A 22210-nucleotide genomic window follows, 5' to 3' on the forward strand; every position below is an offset into this window, starting at 1 on the left:
TCTCGATAACATATTTGTTAAGTCAATTCTACGGACATATAATTTCGGCAAACATTTATAAAATGTTGAGAAAACAATATCTCATTAAATCATAGGAAGGATACAAGTCAAACTAGAGATAAGAACTGTTGTATCTTCACTGCAGGTTATAATAATATCACATGGTTTGCAGTCTGAAAATACAAAATAAAATGAATCAATCAATGTAATCCTCAATAACAAGAAACATCTAAGAGCCTGAATAACTCACTCAGTAAAGATATCATATTTTAATATTTATTCAGTTTCAATTTTGCATTGCACAGTTGGAAGAACAATTTGGTGTGAAAATTAGGTAACTGCTGAAGAGACTGAAATTATACTGAGCAAACGTTTGGAATAGTCTGAATGTGACCACTAGAGACAGATGACCACTGAAACAAGGTGCCCATTCAGGCAAGTTTTACTGCACCATAAATAAGTTTCCACATACATATTCCAACATATTTTCATATTTTGGTCCTTCGAGGGTTAATTTAGCATATATTACATTCATTGTGTTTTTAAATTATCAACAACCTGATCTGACTCACACAAACAAAATTGTCTTAATGATTTAAAAAAATTCTGCTTACCAAATTCAGTTGAATATAAATGTTTTATACAAGTAGTCTCCCTTCCATGTAAACTTTCCTAGAAAGAAAAGAAAGAGATATAAATCTTTTTATGCCCCATTTATAGGCATTATGTTTTCTGGTCTGTGTCTCCTTTCGTACGTCTGTTTGTCTGTATATTTGTTCCTCTTCAGGTTAAAGTTTTTGGTCAAGGTAGTTTTTGATGAAGTTGAAGTCCATTCAACTTGAAACTTAGTACACATGTTCCCTATGATATGATAATGTCAAATTAGAGATTTTACCCCTTTTTCGAGTTCCTCTGAACATAGAAGGTGATAGTGCGGATAGGGCATCCGTGTACCAAGGGACACATTCTTGTTAATTAAATATTTTGACCTATAAAAGAAATGCAAAATATTATTTCAAGTCATATAAATTTTTTCCAAACAAACTAGGCCCAATAATTGATTCCTAAATCTAAATAGTGTTTGTCTTGAATCTATAGATATTTATACATATATAATCTGAACAGAGAATTTAAATAATCTATCCTACCTTCAATATTACTTGGTTTGTGTGAAGATCTGTCTTGCACAGAACAACATCCCTCACTTTCAGGTAAACAAAAGAGATTTTGTCTTGATTGATCTGACAATCCCATGTCCTATGTCCTCCACCACATGGTATCTTGACCAGTTTCTGGTTGTTGTTCACACTAAACAATATGAAACTGTCCTGAAGTAAACAAAAACATATAGCTGAAAAGATGTGGGGTATACCTAGAACTGCTTAAATTCAGAAACTCAATATTAATTATTTTGCAGATATATCTGATGTCAAAGAGTATGAATATCATTTATGCAAATAATTTTCAATATGGAATAGATATATTGCAAATACTGCTCAACAATTAAAGAGGCACTTATTTCATTGAACAGTTTTTATGATGAAACATGAAGTTCCTATATTATACTATACTATAGTGAATAACCAACAGACAGTTTTCAACTTACTGATTGAAAGCCATAGATATAAATATCTCCATCAGATCGTAGTTCAAGTTTATCTAACCAATCAAATCCTTTGAATACCTAAACAAACAAATTCATAAGGAATAATAAATATTTATATCTATAACGTATAACGGGCTGTCGACAAGTTGAATTTGCATTTGAGTTTATTTCTTTCTGCCATGTGTACAAAGAAGGTGTTGTTGGTGTGCTGTCAATGGCAGATAAATGGTGTCATTTGTATTTCTGTCATCTGTAGTATAGAGAATACGTCAATTTATATTGGTTTATACAGTACGCCCAGAGAGTATGTAATCGCGAACTCTAATCACCGATTTCCGAGTGTAGCGGTGTGACACCGCGAATCACGGATTATACTCCCAATTTCCTCCAAAGATTCTCTCCCAACACCGCGTGGCTGTTAATTGGTTTATTGCCCATCGGATGTTCTGAAAATTAATGACGCGTGACAACATCATCGGATTAGCCAGATTTATTACCTTTGTACATATAATCGATCTTGATTGCACCTGTGTGCTTTAAAATACGTTATTTAAATGTCCTTTCATTGTCAGATAAAAGTGTGACATTTCTATTTAAAATAAGATTATTATTCTTGTATGTATATGCCCATGTCATTGTCATATGACATACAGCGTACAGACGTATAAAAATACGAATAAAACACTTTGTATTTTCATTATAGTCCGATCAGGTCATAATTTTTGTTTTTTTCAACAAAGACGATTTTACCACAATTAGAACCTTTTATGACCTACTCAGTGAGCAATATTCGGTTCATTAATAGTTCAATATTATAAAATTAATATCAACTGGCTTAAAACAAAATGATGTTTTTACGGTAATTTGTCCAATCTAAATTAAACCCAAGAGTTAATTTATCGGATCAACAAGTGAATTCTGTTACTTTCAATTTATTTTGAAATGTAAAATATTATGTTTCACTACCTCGGTAGAATAAAATTTCCGACTTGAAATATTTGAATTTTAAAAAGAAACTGTAAAGTGACAAATAATTTTATATGCAATGTGGCAGTCCTATATTCATAAATACTGAGAAGACACAACACAATAATCACAACCTTATTTAATTATATGGAGAAAAGAAATCATGTGTTTTTAATCTGTTATTGATCTTTAATTATTTAAAATAAAATTGGATTGCTCGTTAAAACTCCTCGGCGAAATATAAAAAGAAGTAGTTCAACATTTTATACAATAGAATATTAAAATGAAATTATATCGTGTTCTACAAGAAAGAAATATGTAAAAAAATAATTAGATCGGATTTTAACGATCGACAAATTTTCACAGAGGTCTCTACCAACGCCCATCATGAACATGCATCCTGTTTTCATATACCATTAATATATAGTGTTGACTATAGACGTATAAATAATGTCCGGTTTTATGTCCTCTGTTGACTGAGAAACGTAAAAATAAAAGGCTGATGTTGGTTTATTCAGAAAAGGAATATAATTTAGAATCCGGTTAATCAATTGTAAAAGAACCTTCTAGAGCCTCAAACTTAACGCACACAAATTTATGTCAATCATTACAAAGCAAGTTTAAACCTTGAATGAATTTTCCCACGGTTATCCAGAAAGGTCACCTGAGTTAACTGTTACATGATACTATTTCCCGCCAAATAAAAATCTCGTGGACAAAATTGATGTCACTATTTTTAGCATTCAATATTGTGAGCGAAGTCAAGTTCAAGTTCAACCACGCACTGTTGATCACTGAGTTGCGTATCGTCTTCCCACGGCAATTTATTGGTTTAGAAATATTTAAAGATTACTGTTCTAAATACAACACAAAAGTTTACATTCATTGTGCGTAAATGAATATTATGCAACGACGATTTGATGCAGCTATAGAAGTATTCCTGTTGTAGCCGAAATGTATTATTTATCCTAAAGTAATGCTAACAAATCGTGAAGAGAAAATGCAGTAGACTTATTAAGCATAGCGAATTGTGAATAGTATTTTCTTTTTTTCTTGCATATACAAGTTTAAAGACACGTAATTTTCTTTTTTTCTCACATTTTATAACTTCAGCGTTAATTTCCGTCTATTTTCGCAAGTTATATAAATTACCGATAAAAAGAACAAGAGATCATAATCAAGTATAGATTTTTTTTTATAAAACTTTACTGCAATCGAAAGCATTAACAACAATCTTTTGCTTTTTAAAACTTTTATTTTGTAATCGTAAAATGGAAATGGAAACTTATTAGCATAACAGATAGTGAATAATATTTTCTTTTTTACTTGTATAAAAAACTTTGAGACGTGTAATTTTTCTTTAAACTGTCCTAATTTATTCAACGTTAGTCTCCGTTTATTGTTACACAATTATATCTCTTTTAGTAAATTGAATATTTATTTACTGATAAAAAACGGAAGTCAAAATCAAATGTAGTTTTTTTTTAACTTGATTTAAATGTACAGTGTAATTGAAAGAATTAACAACAACGTTTTGACTTTTATTTTAATCTTTCATTTGTTTCAAGCAATCAGATATAACCTGATAATCAATAGACAGGAAATACAATTGTTTAATTACATTAGAAATCTCGCATACCTTGACTGTCGAGTGCCGGCATAGATCAGAAGGATTAGGGCAATTAATTACCTGGTGTGACACCGTGTCACTCCAGACTGGGAGAGATGTCGCTAATACAATAAACAAAAGGTAACGGATTTACGCGAAAGTCAGAGGGAATACTCCCAAATTTCTCCGACAATTTAGGGAGTGATGTCGGAGTTTCCTGGTGTCACACCAGCAAAAAACTCGGTGTTTGGAGTTTGGGATGGCTTTCGCGAAAATTGAACTGTATATATGGCTCAGTGGGAAACAATTCGCTTTATCTTAATTTTGTTTCATAGTTTCTAATCATGTCCTTTTACTATGTTTTTCCTCAGGGTAACAATCAGCTCTATCATTCTCTCATGTGTTTTATATACAATATGTGCTAAAGACCTTTGAAACCTCTAAAGATCTTAATTTATTGGTCAAATATTTTGATTTTTGATCAACAGTATAGTTTTTTTTCAATAAAAACAGCTTTCTCCATTTGTTTCCATAATGAAGTCCTTAGAATTGATAAATACATAAGCAGTTGCTCAGTATGTTAACTTTCATGCATATGTTTTCATTTCAAACTTTTTTTCTTTAAACAGGGTCTGTTATTTTGTTTTTTAATGTTTTATACGATTTAACAGATAAAAGATAAAGATTTAATTAGATATATTCCAACTTTATACCCTGTTGCTGTTGAGCAGCTGTAGTTGCCCATTATCTATTGTGAATTGCCTATAATGGCCATCACGTCCTGCTGTGTAAATACTGTCGTCTGCAGAACAAATATCTGTTACCCCAGTTTTTCCATGTATCTTCCAAAAACTCTGTACTGGATCCAAATACTGTAAAAATAACTTCAAAATTAGCCAGTTTGTATTGATATTACAAAGAATGATTACTAAACATGTATGTAATCCCTTCTTCACATATGAGTAAAAGGGCATGGGTAAGTCTATTTAATGAGAGAATCTATACTCTAAAAAGTTTATTCGAGGCAAAACAGGTTAAATCCTTCATGTGTTGTCACATTTGAATATGTTTTTCATGTATGGTATCAAACCTTAGATCATTCAATACTGGACATCATTGAAAGAATAACTTACCTACTCAACTGAGAAAATATAGCAACAGAATTGTTTCAATTATTTCTCAGAGAACAGGTTTTTTTCAAAATGACAGGATTGAAAAATAAAACTCATACATTTATTTCATATGAATAATCTGCAATGATAATTTGAAAGTAGTATTGCAGATAGACTACCTGTTTAACTTGTTCTCCCCATTTGTAAACATGGATTGTTCCAGCTCTATCTCCACAGATTAGACTCTTTCTATCAGTGCTGAGTGTCACAGCAGACACCCATCTTTGTTTACAAGATGGCAATGTAAATGTCTGTATCAAATTCATCGTAGCAACACCATTTTCTACAGATGACAATTCATAACAATGCTGAAATGATATATAGGTATTATTTAACATTTGCCTCTCTTCTTAAGAAAATATATGAAGCATTGTTAAATACTGTAGACAGATTATTTTACTTTTGTCATGAAACTGTAGAGAATGAAATTTATAACCAGTACATGAACAAGGTGACCATTAAGGCAGGTTTTACTGTACCTACAATATCCATATACTTACAATAAGTCCGTCTGGTCCAGTGGTTAACAAAAGATCTTCTGACAGCCAGTGGATAGAGAGTACTTTCCCTTTATAGATATCAACATACTTACAATAAGTCCGTCTGGTCCAGTGGTTAACAAAAGATCTTCTGACAGCCAGTGGATAGAGAGTACTTTTCCTTTATAGATATCAACATACTTACAATAAGTCCGTCTGGTCCATTGGTTAACAAAAGATCTTCTGACAGCCAGTGGATAGAGAGTACTTTCCCTTTATAGATATCAACATACTAACAATAAGTCCGTCTGGTCCAGTGGTTAACAAAAGATCTTCTGACAGCCAGTGGATAGAGAGTACTTTCCCTTTATAGATATCAACATACTTACAATAATTCCGTCTGGTCCAGTGGTTAACAAAAGATCTTCTGACAGCCAGTGGATAGAGAGTACTTTTCCTTTATAGATATCAACATACTTACAATAAGTCCGTCTGGTCCATTGGTTAACAAAAGATCTTCTGACAGCCAGTGGATAGAGAGTACTTTCCCTTTATAGATATCCACATACTTACAATAATTCCGTCTGGTCCAGTGGTTAACAAAAGATCTTCTGACAGCCAGTGGATAGAGAGTACTTTCCCTTTATAGATATCAACATACTTACAATAAGTCCGTCTGGTCCAGTGGTTAACAAAAGATCTTCTGACAGCCAGTGGATAGAGAGTACTTTACCTTTATAGATATCCACATACTTACAATAAGTCCGTCTGGTCCAGTGGTTAACAAAAGATCTTCTGACAGCCAGTGGATAGAAAGTACTTTCCCTTTATAGATATCCACATACTTACAATAAGTCCGTCTGGTCCAGTGGTTAACAAAAGATCTTCTGACAGCCAGTGGATAGAGAGTACTTTCCCTTTATAGATATCCACATACTTACAATAATTCCGTCTGGTCCAGTGGTTAACAAAAGATCTTCTGACAGCCAGTGGATAGAAAGTACTTTCCCTTTATAGATATCAACATACTTACAATAAGTCCGTCTGGTCCAGTGGTTAACAAAAGATCTTCTGACAGCCAGTGGATAGAGAGTACTTTCCCTTTATAGATATCAACATACTTACAATAAGTCCGTCTGGTCCAGTGGTTAACAAAAGATCTTCTGACAGCCAGTGGATAGTGAGTACTTTCCCTTCATAGATATCCACATACTTACAATAAGTCCGTCTGGTCCAGTGGTTAACAAAAGATCTTCTGACAGCCAGTGGATAGAAAGTACTTTCCCTTTATAGATATCCACATACTTACAATAAGTCCGTCTGGTCCAGTGGTTAACAAAAGATCTTCTGACAGCCAGTGGATAGAGAGTACTTTCCCTTTATAGATATCCACATACTTACAATAATTCCGTCTGGTCCAGTGGTTAACAAAAGATCTTCTGACAGCCAGTGGATAGAAAGTACTTTCCCTTTATAGATATCAACATACTTACAATAAGTCCGTCTGGTCCAGTGGTTAACAAAAGATCTTCTGACAGCCAGTGGATAGAGAGTACTTTCCCTTTATAGATATCAACATACTAACAATAAGTCCGTCTGGTCCAGTGGTTAACAAAAGATCTTCTGACAGCCAGTGGATAGAGAGTACTTTCCCTTTATAGATATCAACATACTTACAATAAGTCCGTCTGGTCCAGTGGTTAACAAAAGATCTTCTGACAGCCAGTGGATAGAGAGTACTTTCCCTTTATAGATATCCACATACTTACAATAAGTCCGTCTGGTCCAGTGGTTAACAAAAGATCTTCTGACAGCCAGTGGATAGAAAGTACTTTCCCTTTATAGATATCCACATACTTACAATAACTCTGTCTGGTCCAGTGGTTAACAAAAGATCTTCTGACAGCCAGTGGATAGAGAGTACTTTCCCTTTATAGATATCCACATACTAACAATAAGTCCGTCTGGTCCAGTGGTTAACAAAAGATCTTCTGACAGCCAGTGGATAGAGAGTACTTTCCCTTTATAGATATCAACATACTTACAATAAGTCCGTCTGGTCCTGAGGTTAACAAAAGATCTTCTGACAGCCAGTGGATAGAGAGTACTTTCCCTTTATAGATATCCATATACTTACAATAAGTCCGTCTGGTCCAGTGGTTAACAAAAGATCTTCTGACAGCCAGTGGATAGAGAGTACTTTCCCTTTATAGATATCAACATACTTACAATAAGTCCGTCTGGTCCAGTGGTTAACAAAAGATCTTATGACAGCCAGTGGATAGAGAGTACCTTCCCTTTATAGATATCCACATACTTACAATAAGTCCGTCTGGTCCAGTGGTTAACAAAAGATCTTCTGACAGCCAGTGGATAGAGAGTACTTTCCCTTTATAGATATCCACATACTAACAATAATTCCGTCTGGTCCAGTGGTTAACAAAAGATCTTCTGACAGCCAGTGGATAGAGAGTACTTTCCCTTTATAGATATCAACATACTTACAATAAGTCCGTCTGGTCCAGTGGTTAACAAAAGATCTTCTGACAGCCAGTGGATAGAGAGTACTTTCCCTTTATAGATATCAACATACTTACAATAAGTCCGTCTGGTCCAGTGGTTAACAAAAGATCTTCTGACAGCCAGTGGATAGAGAGTACTTTCCCTTTATAGATATCAACATACTTACAATAAGTCCGTCTGGTCCAGTGGTTAACAAAAGATCTTCTGACAGCCAGTGGATAGAAAGTACTTTCCCTTTATAGATATCAATATACTTACAATAAGTCCGTCTGGTCCAGTGGTTAACAAAAGATCTTCTGACAGCCAGTGGATAGAGAGTACTTTCCCTTTATAGATATCCACATACTTACAATAAGTCCGTCTGGTCCAGTGGTTAACAAAAGATCTTCTGACAGCCAGTGGATAGAGAGTACTTTCCCTTTATAGATATCAACATACTTACAATAAGTCCGTCTGGTCCAGTGGTTAACAAAAGATCTTCTGACAGCCAGTGGATAGAAAGTACTTTCCCTTTATAGATATCAACATACTTACAATAAGTCCGTCTGGTCCAGTGGTTAACAAAAGATCTTCTGACAGCCAGTGGATAGAAAGTACTTTCCCTTTATAGATATCAACATACTTACAATAAGTCCGTCTGGTCCTGAGGTTAACAAAAGATCTTCTGACAGCCAGTGGATAGAGAGTGCTTTCCCTTTATAGATATCCACATACTTACAATAAGTCCGTCTGGTCCAGTGGTTAACAAAAGATCTTCTGACAGCCAGTGGATAGAGAGTACTTTCCCTTTATAGATATCAACATACTTACAATAAGTCCGTCTGGTCCAGTGGTTAACAAAAGATCTTCTGACAGCCAGTGGATAGAGAGTACTTTTCCTTTATAGATATCCACATACTTACAATATGTCCGTCTGGTCCAGTGGTTAACAAAAGATCTTCTGACAGCCAGTGGATAGAAAGTACTTTCCCTTTATAGATATCCACATACTTACAATAAGTCCGTCTGGTCCAGTGGTTAACAAAAGATCTTCTGACAGCCAGTGGATAGAAAGTACTTTCCCTTTATAGATATCCACATACTTACAATAAGTCCGTCTGGTCCAGTGGTTAACAAAAGATCTTCTGACAGCCAGTGGATAGAAAGTACTTTCCCTTTATAGATATCCACATACTTACAATAAGTCCGTCTGGTCCAGTGGTTAACAAAAGATCTTCTGACAGCCAGTGGATAGAGAGTACTTTCCATTTATAGATATCAACATACTAACAATAAGTCCGTCTGGTCCAGTGGTTAACAAAAGATCTTCTGACAGCCAGTGGATAGAGAGTACTTTCCCTTTATAGATATCAACATACTTACAATATGTCCGTCTGGTCCAGTGGTTAACAAAAGATCTTCTGACAGCCAGTGGATAGAGAGTACTTTCCCTTTATAGATATCCACATACTTACAATAAGTCCGTCTGGTCCAGTGGTTAACAAAAGATCTTCTGACAGCCAGTGGATAGAGAGTACTTTCCCTTTATAGATATCCACATACTTACAATAAGTCCGTCTGGTCCAGTGGTTAACAAAAGATCTTCTGACAGCCAGTGGATAGAGAGTACTTTCCCTTTATAGATATCAACATACTTACAATAAGTCCGTCTGGTCCAGTGGTTAACAAAAGATCTTCTGACAGCCAGTGGATAGAGAGTACTTTCCCTTTATAGATATCCACATACTTACAATAAGTCCGTCTGGTCCAGTGGTTAACAAAAGATCTTCTGACAGCCAGTGGATAGTGAGTACTTTCCCTTTATAGATATCAACATACTTACAATAAGTCCGTCTGGTCCTGAGGTTAACAAAAGATCTTCTGACAGCCAGTGGATAGAGAGTACTTTCCCTTTATAGATATCAACATACTTACAATAAGTCCGTCTGGTCCAGTGGTTAACAAAAGATCTTCTGACAGCCAGTGGATAGAGAGTACTTTCCCTTTATAGATATCAACATACTTACAATAAGTCCGTCTGGTCCAGTGGTTAACAAAAGATCTTCTGACAGCCAGTGGATAGAAAGTACTTTCCCTTTATAGATATCAATATACTTACAATAAGTCCGTCTGGTCCAGTGGTTAACAAAAGATCTTCTGACAGCCAGTGGATAGAGAGTACTTTCCCTTTATAGATATCCACATACTTACAATAAGTCCGTCTGGTCCAGTGGTTAACAAAAGATCTTCTGACAGCCAGTGGATAGAAAGTACTTTCCCTTTATAGATATCCACATACTTACAATAAGTCCGTCTGGTCCAGTGGTTAACAAAAGATCTTCTGACAGCCAGTGGATAGAGAGTACTTTCCCTTTATAGATATCCACATACTTACAATAAGTCCGTCTGGTCCAGTGGTTAACAAAAGATCTTCTGACAGCCAGAGGATAGAGAGTACTTTCCCTTTATAGATATCCACATACTTACAATAAGTCCGTCTGGTCCAGTGGTTAACAAAAGATCTTCTGACAGCCAGTGGATAGAGAGTACTTTCCCTTTATAGATATCCACATACTTACAATAAGTCCGTCTGGTCCAGTGGTTAACAAAAGATCTTCTGACAGCCAGTGGATAGAGAGTACTTTCCCTTTATAGATATCCACATACTAACAATAAGTCCGTCTGGTCCAGTGGTTAACAAAAGATCTTCTGACAGCCAGTGGATAGAGAGTACTTTCCCTTTATAGATATCAACATACTTACAATAAGTCCGTCTGGTCCATTGGTTAACAAAAGATCTTCTGACAGCCAGTGGATAGAGAGTACTTTCCCTTTATAGATATCAACATACTTACAATAAGTCCGTCTGGTCCAGTGGTTAACAAAAGATCTTCTGACAGCCAGTGGATAGTGAGTACTTTCCCTTTATAGATATCAACATACTTACAATAAGTCCGTCTGGTCCTGAGGTTAACAAAAGATCTTCTGACAGCCAGTGGATAGAGAGTACTTTCCCTTTATAGATATCAACATACTTACAATAAGTCCGTCTGGTCCAGTGGTTAACAAAAGATCTTCTGACAGCCAGTGGATAGAGAGTACTTTTCCTTTATAGATATCAACATACTTACAATAAGTCCGTCTGGTCCAGTGGTTAACAAAAGATCTTCTGACAGCCAGTGGATAGAAAGTACTTTCCCTTTATAGATATCAATATACTTACAATAAGTCCGTCTGGTCCAGTGGTTAACAAAAGATCTTCTGACAGCCAGTGGATAGAGAGTACTTTCCCTTTATAGATATCCACATACTTACAATAAGTCCGTCTGGTCCAGTGGTTAACAAAAGATCTTCTGACAGCCAGTGGATAGAAAGTACTTTCCCTTTATAGATATCCACATACTTACAATAAGTCCGTCTGGTCCAGTGGTTAACAAAAGATCTTCTCACAGCCAGTGGATAGAGAGTACTTTCCCTTTATAGATATCAACATACTAACAATAAGTCCGTCTGGTCCAGTGGTTAACAAAAGATCTTCTGACAGCCAGTGGATAGAGAGTACTTTCCCTTTATAGATATCAACATACTTACAATAAGTCCGTCTGGTCCAGTGGTTAACAAAAGATCTTCTGACAGCCAGTGGATAGAGAGTACTTTCCCTTTATAGATATCCACATACTTACAATAAGTCCGTCTGGTCCAGTGGTTAACAAAAGATCTTCTGACAGCCAGAGGATAGAGAGTACTTTCCCTTTATAGATATCCACATACTTACAATAAGTCCGTCTGGTCCAGTGGTTAACAAAAGATCTTCTGACAGCCAGTGGATAGAGAGTACTTTCCCTTTATAGATATCCACATACTTACAATAAGTCCGTCTGGTCCAGTGGTTAACAAAAGATCTTCTGACAGCCAGTGGATAGAGAGTACTTTCCCTTTATAGATATCCACATACTAACAATAAGTCCGTCTGGTCCAGTGGTTAACAAAAGATCTTCTGACAGCCAGTGGATAGAGAGTACTTTCCCTTTATAGATATCAACATACTTACAATAAGTCCGTCTGGTCCATTGGTTAACAAAAGATCTTCTGACAGCCAGTGGATAGAGAGTACTTTCCCTTTATAGATATCAACATACTTACAATAAGTCCGTCTGGTCCAGTGGTTAACAAAAGATCTTCTGACAGCCAGTGGATAGTGAGTACTTTCCCTTTATAGATATCCACATACTTACAATAAGTCCGTCTGGTCCTGAGGTTAACAAAAGATCTTCTGACAGCCAGTGGATAGAGAGTACTTTCCCTTTATAGATATCAACATACTTACAATAAGTCCGTCTGGTCCAGTGGTTAACAAAAGATCTTCTGACAGCCAGTGGATAGAGAGTACTTTCCCTTTATAGATATCAACATACTTACAATAAGTCCGTCTGGTCCAGTGGTTAACAAAAGATCTTCTGACAGCCAGTGGATAGAGAGTACTTTCCCTTTATAGATATCCACATACTTACAATATGTCCGTCTGGTCCAGTGGTTAACAAAAGATCTTCTGACAGCCAGTGGATAGAGAGTACTTTCCCTTTATAGATATCAACATACTTACAATAAGTCCGTCTGGTCCAGTGGTTAACAAAAGATCTTCTGACAGCCAGTGGATAGAGAGTACTTTCCCTTTATAGATATCAACATACTTACAATAAGTCCGTCTGGTCCATTGGTTAACAAAAGATCTTCTGACAGCCAGTGGATAGAGAGTACTTTACCTTTATAGATATCCACATACTTACAATAAGTCCGTCTGGTCCAGTGGTTAACAAAAGATCTTCTGACAGCCAGTGGATAGAGAGTACTTTCCCTTTATAGATATCCACATACTTACAATATGTCCGTCTGGTCCAGTGGTTAACAAAAGATCTTCTGACAGCCAGTGGATAGAGAGTACTTTCCCTTTATAGATATCCACATACTAACAATAAGTCCGTCTGGTCCAGTGGTTAACAAAAGATCTTCTGACAGCCAGTGGATAGAGAGTACTTTCCCTTTATAGATATCAACATACTAACAATAAGTCCGTCTGGTCCAGTGGTTAACAAAAGATCTTCTGACAGCCAGTGGATAGAGAGTACTTTCCCTTTATAGATATCAACATACTTACAATAAGTCCGTCTGGTCCATTGGTTAACAAAAGATCTTCTGACAGCCAGTGGATAGAGAGTACTTTCCCTTTATAGATATCCACATACTTACAATAAGTCCGTCTGGTCCAGTGGTTAACAAAAGATCTTCTGACAGCCAGTGGATAGAGAGTACTTTCCCTTTATAGATATCAACATACTTACAATAAGTCCGTCTGGTCCTGAGGTTAACAAAAGATCTTCTGACAGCCAGTGGATAGAGAGTACTTTCCCTTTATAGATATCAACATACTTACAATAAGTCCGTCTGGTCCTGAGGTTAACAAAAGATCTTCTGACAGCCAGTGGATAGAGAGTACTTTCCCTTTATAGATATCAACATACTTACAATAAGTCCGTCTGGTCCATTGGTTAACAAAAGATCTTCTGACAGCCAGTGGATAGAGAGTACTTTCCCTTTATAGATATCAACATACTTACAATAAGTCCGTCTGGTCCATTGGTTAACAAAAGATCTTCTGATAGCCAGTGGATAGAGAGTACTTTCCCTTTATAGATATCCACATACTTACAATAAGTCCGTCTGGTCCAGTGGTTAACAAAAGATCTTCTGACAGCCAGTGGATAGAAAGTACTTTCCCTTTATAGATATCCACATACTTACAATAAGTCCGTCTGGTCCAGTGGTTAACAAAAGATCTTCTGACAGCCAGTGGATAGAGAGTACTTTCCCTTTATAGATATCCACATACTTACAATAATTCCGTCTGGTCCAGTGGTTAACAAAAGATCTTCTGACAGCCAGTGGATAGAAAGTACTTTCCCTTTATAGATATCAACATACTTACAATAAGTCCGTCTGGTCCAGTGGTTAACAAAAGATCTTCTGACAGCCAGTGGATAGAAAGTACTTTCCCTTTATAGATATCAACATACTTACAATAAGTCCGTCTGGTCCTGAGGTTAACAAAAGATCTTCTGACAGCCAGTGGATAGAGAGTACTTTCCCTTTATAGATATCCACATACTTACAATAAGTCCGTCTGGTCCAGTGGTTAACAAAAGATCTTCTGACAGCCAGTGGATAGAGAGTACTTTCCCTTTATAGATATCAACATACTTACAATAAGTCCGTCTGGTCCAGTGGTTAACAAAAGATCTTCTGACAGCCAGTGGATAGAGAGTACTTTCCCTTTATAGATATCCACATACTAACAATAAGTCCGTCTGGTCCAGTGGTTAACAAAAGATCTTCTGACAGCCAGTGGATAGAGAGTACTTTCCCTTTATAGATATCAACATACTTACAATAAGTCCGTCTGGTCCAGTGGTTAACAAAAGATCTTCTGACAGCCAGTGGATAGAGAGTACTTTCCCTTTATAGATATCCACATACTAACAATAAGTCCGTCTGGTCCAGTGGTTAACAAAAGATCTTCTGACAGCCAGTGGATAGAGAGTACTTTCCCTTTATAGATATCAACATACTTACAATATGTCCGTCTGGTCCAGTGGTTAACAAAAGATCTTCTGACAGCCAGTGGATAGAGAGTACTTTCCCTTTATAGATATCAACATACTTACAATAAGTCCGTCTGGTCCAGTGGTTAACAAAAGATCTTCTGACAGCCAGTGGATAGAGAGTACTTTCCCTTTATAGATATCAACATACTTACAATAAGTCCGTCTGGTCCAGTGGTTAACAAAAGATCTTCTGACAGCCAGTGGATAGAGAGTACTTTCCCTTTATAGATATCCACATACTTACAATATGTCCGTCTGGTCCAGTGGTTAACAAAAGATCTTCTGACAGCCAGTGGATAGAAAGTACTTTCCCTTTGTAGATATTATAATCTGTCCATCTAAACTTCATGTCGGTCAGATTCTCTGAAAATCACAAAATTCTAAACATGATCAATTTACTTAAATGTATGTGTAATACTAGCAACACTAAACAGGTTTGTTCACTTAAATAAACAAATTTTAAAATTGGCACTTGAAGACAATAGTTTAGGCAGAGTTTGGTCTCTTGAAAAAATACTGGGAATTGATAGATCAAATAATATTTTTATTGTGTCAGTTTCAATTGCAATGCATGATAAAACTTCATAACAAACTTTATAAGCAAGATTCCTAAACTTTTTTTGTCAATTTTATAAAGCTTTAAAAGAAAATCAGTCTGCTCATTACAAAATAAGTATATGAGGTGTGATTGCAAATGTGCAGATTTAAGCATCTTTAGGTCATTGTATGTCCTTTCAACAACAAGCAATATTTATACTGTATAGTCAGTGTTATAAAAGGCCTATAGAATTCCTCTGATGTTCCTCAAAATTAAAAGCTGGAATGTTGTTACTGCTCTACATAATATTTACCTGAATATACAAGACGTAGAGTCCCTTTGATATTCCCTAGAGCTATCACATGGGATACCTCTATCACGGTATACGATTTAAAGTTAGGATCTTTAAATATCACTGAGGTTTTATTATCTATTAAGCTATGGATCAAAAGTGACCTGCAAAATAAAACATTGAATTAAAACAAAAAAATTTAACATGAATTAGGCCACTAAAATTTATTATTTGTATACCATTCTACCCTTCAAAAAGAACATGGTGCTTTCAGAACCATTTTTGGCAACACTATCTAAACTGTTCTCCTTAGTCTGAACAGATGTATTTCCTTATCTTGGTTACAAACCTATCAGTTACTGTGATGTTGAACTTCTAAAAGCTCTGAACTAATGAAAAGTTGTTTTTCTAACTGTTCTTGACATTCCTTTAGAAAATCTATTCAGAGGTATGACAGCTGGTATAAGTGTGTGAGAAGGCATAATAATGTTCTATGAAAGAAGTATATATTTGCCATCCACATACTTTCAGTATTTTCTTATTAAGATATTGCCAGTTCAAGGTCACATGTTTATAATTACCCTTCATCTGTAATTCCTATAACATAATCTGATTTCCAAAGGGACACAACTCTAACAAAATCCTGTAAAACAAAAATAGGAATTAGCAAGTGTTATCTATTTGTAAAACTCCTCATCCGTTTTGAATGTACTCAATGTTGTGTTCTTCTGTTTGTTTAAAGTTATGTCAAGCAGTGAGGGACAAAATGGAGACATGGGACACAGATGATGCCCTGACTTGCATATAATGTTATAAAGGGGCATAACCCCAGAATGGTGAAAGTGATGTCACCAAGAAGAGAATGACAATGAGAGCATAATTATATCTTTTAAATATAATGGATCATTGTGGGTTTTATCTGTTGTCTCATATACATCCTACCCATATATTTTTTACACAATTAACATTGACATCCATTTGAGATAAAAATTTCGGAATTGGATTTTTTTCAATGAAGTATGCACTGAGATAATTTACCTATAGCTGTTCAAGTCAGGTACTTACATTTTCATTCTGGAATGGTAGACTTTGACTATGTAACTTATTCACTGATTGGTTTTCTGCAACATTAAGTTTCCACAATCTGATACTGGTATCACCACCACCAGTGACCTACAGAAAAGAAAAATAATTATAATTGTCCATTTTGCACAAGGCTGTTATTTTTCCTACATCTCCATGTAAAGATCACAGAGTCATTTCCATTAACCAAGTTACAAGTTTTGATAGCAAAAAATACATTTTTGTTTAGGAGCCAGCAGAGGTCCTCCTACAGGTGCAGGATTATCTTGCTGTGGCCTTCATCTGCATTTTATTACTCTTTAGTCAGTTTGTTGTCCCTTCAACACATTCCCCATTTCCATTCGCAAATCTATAAGGTATTTCTTTTTTGTGAAGAAAACTAGAAGATTGATATGGAAAAAAACAGTACTTTAAACTATACCATGTATACTGGTCATGTTCTTTTTAAAAATATGAGTGTCCTTCAGTTATCAAAAACATTAAACATTTTCCCCCAGTCTTTTATCATCCATTGGTATGCATCTAAAACCAATATACATAACAATACATTTTTATACTTACAAAAAACTGTTCCTTTTTATCTGCAGCTAAACTCCATATACTTTTTCCCTGCAATAAAAAATTATGAACTCATTAGATCATATAATTTTTATCCCAGTGCCAAAAGAATGTCATTTGAGAAAACATTGAAATTAAACAGCAATTTTATCATCAGGAACAAGGACAGCAACATGGCTCGATATCTAATCATTACAGGTAATTCTTTAATGTTTAACAAAAGAGCAGGAAAATGTAGTATATTGCCTATCTGATGGTGATAGAAAAATGAAACTTTTATTAACAATTCATGTAAATTATGCAAAACTGATCAGTATAATTCTGTTTGTATTTGGGAGCATCTTCAATTCACAACTGTAAATTAAAAGTTCTATCTAATGCAGACCGGTTAAAATGTACCGGTACAGTTTAAATGATCTCTACTGTAGTACATACATACAGTAGATAATTGAAAACGTCACTAATTAGTGGCATCTTCGTGTACGGTACAAATAGGATGCTCTGATTAAATTTGCAATGTCTATATTATAATTCCCTTTTAATAAGAAATTAACTTACTCTACTGTTAGGTTCAAGCTTGAAATCAGTTTTAATGAGATGGCTGAGTAGCATGAAAACAAGTAAAATTGCTAATTCTCACAGAAAGATAAAATCCCCTCAAAGTGTACACCCAGGCATCATTGCTGGACTGCATTACACATTTAAAAATTTATTTATCCAATTGGTCAGACACTATGTACTGCAAGGTACCTTTTTCTTTAAAGCAGATTTAATTGGTTGCTCAATGTAGGCATGGGTTGCTATGAAATGACTAGGTAGCAAGTACAACAATGTTAAATTACTTATCACACAAAACTGTATATAAGGAAATTAACAAGATAAATTTACTAAGAACAACTACCTTGTGACCTTTAAATTTTTGAATGACCTCTCCATTGTAATTCCATACACAGCATAAACTGTCCTGAAAAAAATCACATGTATTGGTTTAAATGTACTTTATATAATATTCATTTTCATTTTAATATTATGTGCTTAGTATCACACTAAACTATATCAAAATAAAAAGATTTTAAGTTCACTTTTAATATCTGAGTGTATTCTGATTTCCATGAGTGGTATTTAGAAATTTTTCTACTTACAAAAAGATAAAAATTCTATTTGTTCATTAACTCCTGTTAGGTGATATGAGGTAAGAATCATACAACAAAATCATAGAATGTATAAATTATTTAGTAATTACCTCGCCAATACTGATCATAACGTTACTCAGTAAATTGATGTCCCAGACTCTGGCTGAATGTCCATATAAAACATGTAGTGGAGTGCTCTGACACCCAGTCCAATCTTCTATGTCAAGGTCATCTGTTACCATAGTAATCCTACCAGGAAAGGTCATTTGCCATATTCTAATGCTCCTGTCATCAGAAACAGAACAAATTTGCTGTCTTTGTGTGTTGTATCGCACCGAGAAAATAACACCCTGAAATAATATTGATAAAGAAATTTTACTATTAAAAATTGAAAAGAATAAAAATCATTACTAGATTTTATTACAGTAAGACACTTTGTCCATGCATTTAACTTTTTAGAGTTTCATACCTGTCAACCTGTGACGATGAAAATGCAGGTCATGACCTGCATTGAAGAATCAAATCTCAGGTCATAACAAGTACAAACTTTTTCGAGCTGAATTTCAGTATTTATGGTACATTTTCTTATAATGTATATCAAAGATACCAAAACATCAATGCATGTTCACTTTGTTAAGTCATTTTAAATCTTATTAAATATTATTTCATTGCACTTTTAAAGATTTTTATAAATTTGTGTAACTTAGTCTTATGTGCTTTACCTTTTGAGAGAAAGAAAATATTACAATCATCAAACACTAGAATTTAATGTAATTTTTAAATGTTTGAGACTATTGACTATGTAGCCTTTAACCATATTTTTATTAATTATATATATGGAAGTGTTTAACGACCTTGACTGGCTATACAGCCCTCGCACGGTCGGCTCGGTGCCCGAAGGCGATCGGTGAGCTTTATCATATTTTAATGCCGTGGGTCAGGAACAGGTAGTAGAGGACGCCATATGTAGGCCGCCATCTTGGTTTTGGTAAGTTTTTTTTCTTTTGTTGACTATTTTGATGTTGGTTTACTTCACAACGGCTGCTTTCAGGGCCAGTTTGGTCAGCTTGGCAGCCTGCTAACCTCGATGATGGAGTACTGGTAGATGATCTCGGACGTAGTTCGAAAGATGACAGGAAGCTTTATCAGGACCAAAGCCGTGAGGCAGTGAAATGAAGGTCGTATCACCTAACAGCCTAGGATACAGCCCTCGGACGTTAATCGGCATAACACTCCCCATGATACAATGGTTTTGGAGTGCATGTTAACGCGGGTACGCCAACTACTACGTCTATCTGTACGGCATGGATTGGTTTCTGTCATCTTAAGTAGTATGTCATTGTTCATCTAACTGTAAACCCTCATTGAAGATAGCGGGTAAAGGAGAGCTGGCCCAGCACGTCCATTCAGCTGTAATGACTGAGACGTGACTGAATTGGATTGGATTGGATTGATGAATGAATATTACTTTAATAAGGAAATTAGACTATGATAAAATTTAGTAATACAGTGAAAGGAAGTATAAATGTAAAAAATAATTTTCAACTTTTTAAAAAAAATTGTATAAAGGTATAAAAATAATGAAAAGTTATTTTTCAATATGTATTTGAATTTTATATTTTTATGATTTAATCTTTTTCACCCATAAAACGTAAATATATAGAATAATTTTGAATGGTGACAAATAAGGGGAAGTAACTCTAGTTCAGTTTGTAAACAAATGATGCAATTTATTTATGACCTAAAGCTAAGGTAATTGGTGTTAATTAACAGTGTGTTTGACACCAAAGCTGTCAAGTGAAGCCATGCACTTAATAGGTCACTTAATTTGACAGTTTACATAGCTAGATGAACTTCCTGTTCATGGAAGAATTACGAATTTGCCGGTATTTCAAAGGAATTTTACTTATGAAATCAATCTCAAGGCTAAGAAATACGGGTGAAATCGGGTTATTTTTCGGAATTCCCGGGTTATTTTAATGACCCGGCGGGTGTTCCGGGTGATCCCTCGGAATTGTGAAAATCTCGGGTCACACCTGCAGAATACGGTATGGAGTTTGAGAGCTAAATAACTAATTTAATCCTGTTACCATAAGGTTGCATGTCCAAAGACAGGCACCTCCGAACATTGTCAGTATTTGAATTTAGTTGTAATTTAATATTCTTGTTGTAGCCAGGTGTAGGTTAAGGCTGTTAGAAGTGACATAGTTGATGATTGATCTTTATTTTAATAATTAACAAAATGTGGCAGGTATTCCTACAGATGTTATTAAAAGGGACTAGGTACAACAATTTAGTTCTACGTTCATTTCCAAATCTTCATTTCTGCATTATCATGATATGTCCTTTCCGGTGTTTCCCGGTCACAATAAAAATAGAACTTAACCGGTTATATATTGAATAAACTCCGAAATTATAAGTGACTTGCTAACATAGGCATGCAGCCAATTTGCAGATTTGCAACAATCTAAATTAAAACTTTAATCTATTGAATATATATTCATGTGTATATAATGCATTTGTTTTTAATATTTTATTCTACTGTACAAAATCTCCAATTGTGGAATTCTTAATTTTTCTACACCAATAAAGAAATATAAACAACATTAGTACCTACCTGGTGACCTTTGAACCTGTGAATTATTGTGCAAAGTCCCGAACTATTTCTTGTAGTATTAGGTGACCACAACAAAACTTGATTTGTAACTGTTCCAGCAGCTAAAATCAAATTCTCCCAACTTGATGTAATAAAACGTGCACAGTATCTGAAAATCTACTATTAAAGAAAGCTTTTTAAATAACTGCAATATAACAATGAGTTATAAAAGAATTCATTAAACTATATAAATAGTTAGGGCTACACAAATATAGAATTAAGATAAAATAAAGCACAGTAAATAATGCTTGTCCTGAAAATGCAATTCCTTATTTAATAAATAAGAATAAAATGCTTCTTTTGTGCTGTTATTCTGTATAAAAGCGTTGGCCATTGCACATTTTGTATGCAGTGCAGAATGGCTTCCTTCTAAACATTTGTGCATGATCAACGCTTTTAAAACCATATTAAAATTATAACATGAGGCTCTCAAGAGCCTGAATCGCTCACCTTAAATTTTTTGCTTAAATCTTCCATCAATGATTATTTTGGGTTTTCAATTTATATAAATGGTTCTTCGATTCTGTCATATCTTCTTCAAAAGCAAAAACAAGAGTGGACACACTGAAATGTCTCCTTTGTCTCATGTTCATAATATAATTTATGATGAAAGTATAAAAAAACATTGTATACCCCAAGAATTACATTATTGCTGTTTACAGTTTATCTACATCTATAATAATATTCAAGATAATAACCAAAAACAGCAAAATTTCCTTAAAATTACCAATTCAGCGGCGGCAACCAAACAACGGGTTGTCCGATTCATCTGAAAATTTTAGGGCAGATAGATCTTGACCTGATAAACAATTTTACCCCATGTCAGAATTGCTCTAAATGCTTTGGTTTTTGAGTTATAAGCTAAAAACTGCATTTTACCTCTATGTTCTATTTTTAGCCATGGCGGCCATCTTGGTTGGTAAGCCAGGTCACCGGACATAATTTTTAAACTAGATA

General features: G+C 35.0%; 1 protein-coding gene across 3 annotated transcripts in view; it reads right to left on the reverse strand.

The window, feature by feature from the left end:
* The window catches only part of LOC143063264 (tRNA (34-2'-O)-methyltransferase regulator WDR6-like), a 35348-nt gene that overhangs the window by 6436 nt on the left and 6702 nt on the right, over window positions 1–22210 (reverse strand). For all 3 annotated transcript variants that reach the window (XM_076235305.1, XM_076235304.1, XM_076235306.1), the window contains exons 6-19: window positions 21215–21362; window positions 18708–18947; window positions 18366–18428; window positions 17468–17515; window positions 16889–16996; window positions 16405–16466; window positions 15845–15987; window positions 15238–15356; window positions 5473–5661; window positions 4895–5053; window positions 1607–1684; window positions 1149–1328; window positions 615–672; window positions 105–173 (exon numbers count right to left, since the gene is read on the reverse strand). In XM_076235305.1, the coding sequence (XP_076091420.1) occupies window positions 105–173; window positions 615–672; window positions 1149–1328; window positions 1607–1684; window positions 4895–5053; window positions 5473–5661; window positions 15238–15356; window positions 15845–15987; window positions 16405–16466; window positions 16889–16996; window positions 17468–17515; window positions 18366–18428; window positions 18708–18947; window positions 21215–21362 (1664 nt within the window). The remainder of the gene's footprint in view (window positions 1–104; window positions 174–614; window positions 673–1148; window positions 1329–1606; window positions 1685–4894; window positions 5054–5472; window positions 5662–15237; window positions 15357–15844; window positions 15988–16404; window positions 16467–16888; window positions 16997–17467; window positions 17516–18365; window positions 18429–18707; window positions 18948–21214; window positions 21363–22210) is intronic.

The sequence above is a fragment of the Mytilus galloprovincialis genome, chromosome 2 (assembly GCF_965363235.1).
Source record: "Mytilus galloprovincialis chromosome 2, xbMytGall1.hap1.1, whole genome shotgun sequence".
Taxonomy (NCBI): Eukaryota; Metazoa; Mollusca; class Bivalvia; order Mytilida; family Mytilidae; genus Mytilus; species Mytilus galloprovincialis.